Source organism: Zea mays, chromosome 5 (genome assembly GCF_902167145.1).
Source record: "Zea mays cultivar B73 chromosome 5, Zm-B73-REFERENCE-NAM-5.0, whole genome shotgun sequence".
In the NCBI taxonomy this organism is placed as follows: Eukaryota; Viridiplantae; Streptophyta; class Magnoliopsida; order Poales; family Poaceae; genus Zea; species Zea mays.
This window is the reverse complement of record NC_050100.1, coordinates 61,304,053-61,312,323: the sequence shown is the minus strand read 5'-3', so window position 1 is coordinate 61,312,323 and position 8,271 is coordinate 61,304,053. Positions and strand designations below refer to the sequence as shown.

The following is an 8,271-nucleotide window of genomic DNA, read 5'->3' as shown; positions in this document are numbered from 1 at the left end:
CTGTACCTTTGTATTATATATATATCACTGGTCGAGCACGAGTTGAGATATGTTCTACCTTTTTTTCTTTTCTTTTGCGAATCGTGCGACTGCTGGTTGAACAAAAGCAGTCTCCTTTGATGTTGGTGTGGTGCAGAACCTGGCTGTGGTAACCACGATGCCCAGAACTACTCCAACCTTGCAATAAGAGTAAGATTATAATAGGCTACGTACCAAAGGGAAACGGATGGAGATAATTACTCTTTAACTGTGGTTAAAACAGGTTGATATAAATTGCTGGATTCTGACTACGTAGAATTACGTCGGTGACGCGGAGCTGACGACGCTATGTGTGGCTTTCTGGCAATACGTCGCATGCGTAAGAACTATAAACTCCAGAGACGTCGCCACCAAGTAATATGACACGTCAATGGTGGTTGGTGTCCAATCCAGTAGACGTCGTTCCAGTATACGAAACAGAACGTATTTTATGGCGGACACAAACTGTGTGAAACTTAAATTCATAAAGAATGTGATCAACAATAAGTTTGGTTCCTTTGGTGCATGGGTTAAAATTTAGTTAGAGGCTAAATGTTAGTACATATCTTCTCTGGTTCTGAAATATAGGAGGCGAAAAGTGAAATTTCATATAAAAGTCAATTCTTTTACAAAGCAACTGTCTCCTAACTGTCCAAATTACTGTATTCATACAACACTATGCATATGCTTTACAAGTGGGTCTAGGTTTATTATCATTTATTTGAATATGTATATAAAACCAGCTTTATTTGAAACGAGAGCTCACTTCGAACGTGTCCACGATGATGCAGCGCTGGCGTCAACCCGTCAGCGGAGCCTAGGATCTTATCATCAGCCAGCTACCAGGGAAAAAACAATTGTTTGTGACTGGTGCGATGGGTGTAGCTTAGACGATAGATGGCTCGAACTAACGGTCAAAATCCCACGCGACAAATTTCCACCAACCAGAAGGACTTGGGCGGATACCATTTCTTTTTCTTCTATTTTTTTCCTTCTCTTTTCTGTAAGCTAAAGCATCGCATGTGTCATTCCATATTCTCCCTCGGAAATTTTCGTACCTAACTATCGTCCAAACGAACCCAGCCATCCGGTCAAAGTATAATTTGACGATGGAGCAAATAATAATGGGAAATTGTATAAAATGGAGTAGTATGCCTGTATTGTTTCCTGCCGAGTCGTACGGGCCCTGCATCGCGCCACTCTAATCATCAAGAGTTCGCTCAGTGCTAGCCACTAGCCTCCTGGTTTACCACTTCGCAAATGTGAAAATGCGCGCTATATGGTTAAATATAGTGCTATTGTTAATGACACGAGTCCAGTCGGACCGCCCGACAGGAAATCCAAGTGGATGTGTTGCAGAGACAGACGACTGATGACTATTGACTAGATGAGGGCCGAGGTCCAGTGGCCGAGCTGATACTGCTTTCTAGTACACTAACAGCAATTTACTTCTGGCCCGGCTGGTAATCCTGCTTTGTTGACCGCCTGCTACTGCTGCCTTTCCTCAGACCTGATTGGTTTGTGGTATTTACCACTCATGTGTATGTGGCAAACCAAAAGGATGAGATCTGCATGCACTCCACTACCACAATGGTGGTGGCCGCGGACTCGCGGTCAGCAAACCTTTCTTCTCCATAGATCTTAGGGAGATTATTTATAATGTGATTGTTTTGAGGTTAAAGTAGGTTGAGACGGGAAGACATCATCCTTTCGATTTTTTTAGATATAGTGTCATAAAAAATAATTCCAATGTTCATCTTGCCACTATACATTACTCTCATCTAAATACTATATAAAAATGTGGGCGCCTCCTTCCATTACTCCCTATATGTTCAATCAAACACATGGGACACGCGAAGCACTAATCTGATATGGAATGATTTTTTTGGAAGGGTAGGCTGGAGGGTTGACTAGCACAGATCGAGGCTGGATTAGTTAGCCATGGTGTGTGGCTGGTGGTGTAGAAGCGCGTGCGTCCGTGGAACCGTGGGTTTGGTTTCCGTTGTCTCTTTTTTTCCCATCTGTATTCTGGCAAGGTAGAAGATGAGTGGATTGGGAAGAAAAAGAAACAGCTACCACTGGTAGGCAGTTGTGAGTGAAACCGTGAGGAGGAGATAGGACCAATGTTAAACATATAGCTTGTAACATGGTAGAGTTATTGCATGACTATGCTTTTATCCGGCAATATATATAACAACATCATAAAGCGCTCTCTCAATATAGGCTATATTATATTAACCTTGCTCTATATTAGTATGATGTCACATCTCCTCTACATCACCGCTTATTATACGCGCTATTAGTATGTCCTTGTGGTGAATGAAAGAGCTAGCCTCGTTTTTTTTTCCCTCGTTGATAAGCAATTTGTTCTATTTTTTAGCTTCTGACCATCAGAAGATGTTTATGGACTATCAAACGTTTAACTTTTTGGTCCGCTTTTGTGAGAAATGCTTTGGTGAAAATCATTCAGAATTAATGCGAATATACAATGGATCGAGGAGTTGTGATAGAAGGAATCCGTCTCGGCTGAAGGTGACCTACTGGTGTTCCCTGTTTTGCATTGGTACCACCAGCTCGGCCGCCGGCTGTTTTGGTGCCATAGAAAGAGGCGGCTTTCGGATGGGCACATTGGCAATGGCGGGCGCTGCGCTAGCCAGGGTGCAAAAGCAGGCAAGCAGCCACACGGTCACGCTCACGCACGCAACCAACCAACCCGCTGCGCCGTGCCCCTGCGCGCTACGGGCGGCTAGCTGCTAGCAGCAGGAGCAGGAGGAGGGAGTACCTGCTCCTGCTCTGCTACAGCTCTCTCGCCGGACGCCGCGCCCGCGCCCATCGAGATGACGACGGCGGCCACGAAGATGATGCGTCAGGCTGTCAGCTTGCTTCGAGTTTTATGCACCGTTCGCGCAAACGCAACCACTTTAGGTCTAGGGAGGGGGCATCTCATCTGCTCCTCCGGGGAGAGCTGCCGTGGCTATCCTAGTCTCCTAGACTAAAACGAACGTTTGTGTACTGTGCCTTTTGGAATTTGGCTAGAGCTGAGCTGAGCTGTCGTGCGAATGTGTCAACTGTTACGGCCCGGATGGACATGGACCGGGGCCGGCCGCGTGGTGGGTGGTACGCATGGCATGATGACGACGCGTCATGCGTCAGTATGCGCCGCCTCCGCATTTATTTGGGCAGCAAGCAAGCAGCGTACGCGTACGTGACCGGAGCACCCCGTCCCCGTTCCTAGCTAGCTCGATGCAATTCATTCACCGCGCCGCGACTGCAGCCAAAATCCGCCGGGGCCCGGCCGGCCTGGCGCGCTGGTCAAAAAAGTGAGGCGCACTGCGAGCTTGTTCGCTTACTTGGGATGCATTAAGAGGCGGTGGACCTAGACGGGAGGTGATTATAGGGTTGTTTTGGGATCGGTATGCTAGCTAAACCGACTCTAGACGATGTAGGGTCGAAGAGAAGTGAATATTAAGATGGGAGAACTACAGTTGAAGCTACGCTACATCTATTTTTAAGATACGAATGATAAATAAGGTAATTAGATTGATTCGACTGGATTATATGTTCCGTGTATATTGTATGTGTATTCCCGTCTCGTCCAGGTCAACCAACAACATGACCCCAAGAGTTTGCGTCGCACAACGGTACAAGCTAGTAACTCGTAAGTGCTAGGCACTGTAGTCTCCTAGTAGTCCTAGTATATCAATTTTTTTTTTTTTTGCGAACGTGCGCCGTATATAGTAGACTAGTAGCCGATGGCTGCAAGTGGATCATCGTTCACCATGCATGGCAACGGGGTTTGTTTCTCGATCGGTCGGTCGAGGTCAAGCTTTTGCATTGGTCGATGAAAGCCTCGCTCATCATCGTTTTTTGTCGTCGACGCATGTACGTGTTGGACAAGTACGATATATAGACGACCCCCGGCCGTGCGTCGTCGAGCTAGCTGACGGTGGCCCCACGTGCTTATGATGGTCCTTGCTTGCTGTCGCCTCTATATATCAAGCTGGTAGCCACCTTTGATCAGGCAGCTGCACGTACTAGTAGTCGTCGTGTTGAACGTCAAAACGGTTTTTTTTTCTTTCCCGGTACGTGCGGCCTGTGAGGCAGGCAGGCACGTACGACGACGTGTGAACCGGCCTGTCGTCCACGCGACCGCGCCTGCGGTAGTAGTGTGGAAGGAGCTGGTGCACCAACCAACCCACCAATCAAATCAACCATGCCATGCGCGCGCCGCCCGTTTCAGACTGCCGGTGCCGGAGCAGGTGGCGACCAGCAGCTTCCGGTCCGATCCACAGCAATCCATGGTCACGCGAGCTCACGACGACGATGTCTCAGCTTGCATGCGTTTGCTGCAATATTGGGGAGAGCTCTGTGGCTTATCCTATTAGAGCAACTCCAAAAGAACACTAAAAATATATTCCCCAAAATGCTTTATTAGGATTGTTATTAAAAAAATTCTTTTAAAAAGAAGGTAAACACACAGCAGACTGCTAATAAGTAGTCCCTAATATTTTTGAAACACCTAGTGTGGCCACGACCAACACAAATCGAGACGGTTGATGGATTTTCTTGCGTCCGTGAGCTGCTGCATGGGCGGGAAGCCAGTAACTGCACACGTGCTGAGGTGATTAGGGTGGGATTGGCGACGTTCAAATTTGCGAGACAACAGCTAGCCGATACGGGACACCAATAATACGGGGAGAAGAAGAGGGAGCTGTTGGAGAGCTTAAAATATGATTTCTTCTCTAAAAACAGGTTTTGGGTTGGTTTAGGGGACTTCTTGGAGATGCTCTTAGACAATGGCGGATCCAGCTGCTATGCTTAGGGTGTACCCGAAAAAATATAAAAAACAAACAAAAAAACATGAGTCATCAAGACTTGAACCTTGGCTACCAAGTTCAAGATATAGCACTTACACCACTATGCTAACTACTCTTATGTAATTTTAGGGTGTGCCGTGGCCCATATGGACCACCCGCTGGATTCGCCCCTGCTATTAGAGCAACTTCAAGAGACTAGGTATATGATTTTGTAAAGGTAAATTTAACTAATATTAAAAGAAAATTGTATCCAATAGATTCTGTAAACGACTCTTCAAATTTAGTGGCTCTCTATTTCTCCATCTTCGCTCTCCAATTTTGGATAGCCTCCTTCACTCTCTATTCAGTCTGTAGGTTTACCGAGTCTGTTGGATTAGCCTACACTTTTTCTTTAAAATCTGTTTTAGAAAGTAGCTAAATCAGTAAATTTGGCTAATCTTTTTAACTAATCTCTTGGAGTTGCTCTTAGACCAACTCCAACAGAATCCCTCTCCGCATCCTTATTTTATGTGACAACAGTCAACATGCTCCATATTTTACACGGTCGTCCAACAGACTCTATATCCGTATCCCCATACCTCTCAATGACAGTTAGGTCCCGCTTTTTAAATGCCCCGGTTTTAACAGAGGAGAGAGACAACGTAGGAATACGGAATAGAAAAATGCACACCTATTTTGCACTGTGGTTTATAAAGTCTGCTGGAGGATGAAATAGTGGCTTCGGCCGTGCAGAATACGAATGAGTAGCGAGTACTGGGCGTTGCTGGAGTTGATCTTACTAGACTTTAGCGTCTGCCTTTCGGGATTTATTATTAGGACAGCTGAGTACTAGACTGTTACTCTGCCCCGATGACCCCTGGGCCCCGCGGTGGTGACGCATGATGACGCATGGTATGCGCCGCCGCATTTATTTGGGCGGCCTGAGAGTGAGCGTGGCCACCGTTCCTTGATGCATTCGCTCGCTGCAACCGCGCCGGTCAAAAAGCGAGGCGCCCGGCCGCAGATTTTCCGTACCACCGGCCTCTTTTCCATTCCATCGACTCCACACCACTGCTCGGTTACGTTGCTTTCCAGTCCCAGTGTAGTCGTAGTGTATTGTGCACATGATGAGTTCAGTATGCATCTGCATGCGGTAGGGTAGGCTCCTTTGACTTTGCTGACCAAGCGACGTGCGCTCTTCCTCCACCAATCCACCTCCACCATGGCACCATCGCACGATTCGCACCACCAACCCCCACCTCGCGCTATAAAACCAACTCTCATCAGGGAGGAGACCTCGGCAGCCTACTCCACTGAGCTCATCAAGTCACGCACCGCACTCACTCAGCTCGGCTCAGCTCTCTGAGTCACTCTGACCACGTACGTACGAGCGAACAAGGCAATGGCATCGTCGCTCCCGGCGTTCACGGTGCGGCGCGGGGACCCGGTGCTGGTGGCGCCGGCGGGGCCGACGCCGCGGGAGACGAAGCCGCTGTCGGACATCGACGACGCCGAGGGCATGCGCTTCTACAGCTCCGGGATCCACCTGTACCGCGCCAACCCGGCCAAGGCCGGGCAGGACCCGGCCAGGGTCATCCGCGACGCGCTGGCCCGGGCGCTCGTCCCCTACTACCCTCTCGCCGGCCGCCTCCGCGAGGTGGAAGGAAGGAAGCTCGTGGTGGACTGCGCCGCGCAGGGCGTCATGTTCGCGGAAGCCGACGCCGACGGCCTCACCGCCGCCGACTTCGGGGACGTGCAGAGCCCGCCGTTCCCGTGCTTCGAGCAGTTCATCCTGGAGAGCACCACCGTGGCCGGCGTCGAGCCCGTGGTCGACCGCCCCCTGCTGTACGTCCAGGTCACGCGCCTCAGGTGCGGCGGGTTCATCTTCGGCCAGCGCTTCTGCCACTGCGTCGTGGACGCCCCGGGCGGCATGCAGTTCGAGAAGGCCGTGTGCGAGGTCGCGTGCGGCGCGGCCGCGCCGTCCGTGGCGCCGGCCTGGGGCAGGGAGATGTTCATGGCGCGCGACCCGCCGCGGCCCGCGTACCCGCACCTCGAGTACCGCGAGCCCGCGGGCGGGCCCGCAGACCGGATGCTGTGCACCGCGCCCGCCGACATGGCGCGCGTCCCCTTCTTCTTCGGGCCCAGGGAGATCGCGGGGCTGCGGCAGCGCGCCCCGCCCGGCGCGCGCTGCTCCCGCTTCGAGCTCGTCGCCGCGTGCATCTGGCGCAGCCGCACCGCCGCGCTCGGGTACGCGGCGGACCAGGAGGTGCGCCTGTCCTTCATCGTCAACGCGCGCGGCCGGCCCGACATCCCGCTCCCCGAGGGCTTCTACGGGAACGCCTTCGCCTACTCCGTCGCGGCGGCCACCGCGGGGGAGCTCTGCGCCGGGGACCTAGGCTTCGCGCTCGACCTGGTGAGGAAGGCCAAGACGGCGGTCACCTACGACTACCTGCTGTCCGTGGCGGACCTCATGGTGCTCACGGGCCGCCCGCTGTTCGCGGTGTCGAGGACGTACATCGTGTCGGACGTCAGCCACGCCGGGTTCAAGAGCGTCGACTTCGGCTGGGGCGAGGCCGTCTACGGCGGGCCGGCCAAGGGCGGCGAAGGGCCGCTCCTCGGCGTCACCAACTACTTCTCGAGGGCAAAGAATGGCAAGGGGGAGGAGGGCACCGTCGTGCCCATCTGCCTGCCCAAGGACGCCATGGAGAAGTTTCAGCTCGAGGTGGAAGGCCTCACCGCCGAGCTCTAGCCGACCGAGCCGCATGCATATGTGCATGTGTACGGTGTGCGCATGCACGGCACCGAATAAACAGTAGCCCACCAGGATATCATCACAATACGATGTACACACGTACGTAGATAGTAAAACGTCATAAGCACGGACACCATACTATACTATACTATACATAGATAGTAAAACGTCATGAACCACGAACACCATACTATACGTAATATCGTGTGCTGTTTTCGTACTGTATTTCCGTACATACTCGACAAAACACGATGGTGGTGTGCACACATGTTTTGTGTAGGGTAACTTTGTAAACGATTCATATACTACTTGCAGGTTTGTAATATTGTCATTCCCTCCCGCCTTCAAGTTGCAAAGCTAGACCCTTGTATTTCTTCTTGACGTGTGGTTTGCGCAATTCTTTTCCTGTTTCAAATATTTTATTTTCTCCATATTTATGTTTGTAAAAACATATCAACACATGGATTTGTTGAAATGAATACACCATCGAGTTAAAACACATCTAACTGAAGGATTTAATGAAACTGACTTGATATTAAGCTAGTGTGTTTTCTAATAAAATTGTTCAAAGTCAGGAAAAAAACGACTCTGGATATAACTATAATAAATTACATTTTAAGCAGAGAGGTTAGATTATATAAGAAACATTCCCGCCGACTATCACGATAAGAAACACAGTGCATGCATGCATTTCACGTAATATGT

General features: G+C 50.5%; 1 protein-coding gene across 1 annotated transcript; it reads left to right on the top strand.

Moving 5' to 3' along the window:
* The first annotated feature begins 6,099 nt into the window (after nt 1-6,099).
* On the top strand, nt 6,100-7,945 carry LOC103626437 (benzyl alcohol O-benzoyltransferase). Its single transcript, XM_008646844.4, has one exon. The coding sequence runs from the start codon at nt 6,217-6,219 to the stop codon at nt 7,561-7,563; it is 1,347 nt and encodes a 448-aa protein (XP_008645066.1). The 5' UTR covers nt 6,100-6,216; the 3' UTR covers nt 7,564-7,945.
* The last annotated feature ends 326 nt before the right edge of the window (nt 7,946-8,271 follow it).

Coding starts and splice junctions, on each gene's coding strand:
- LOC103626437 (XM_008646844.4), top strand. CDS start 6,217: ATGGCATCGTCGCTCCCGGCGTTCACGGTGCGGCGCGGGGACCCGGTG.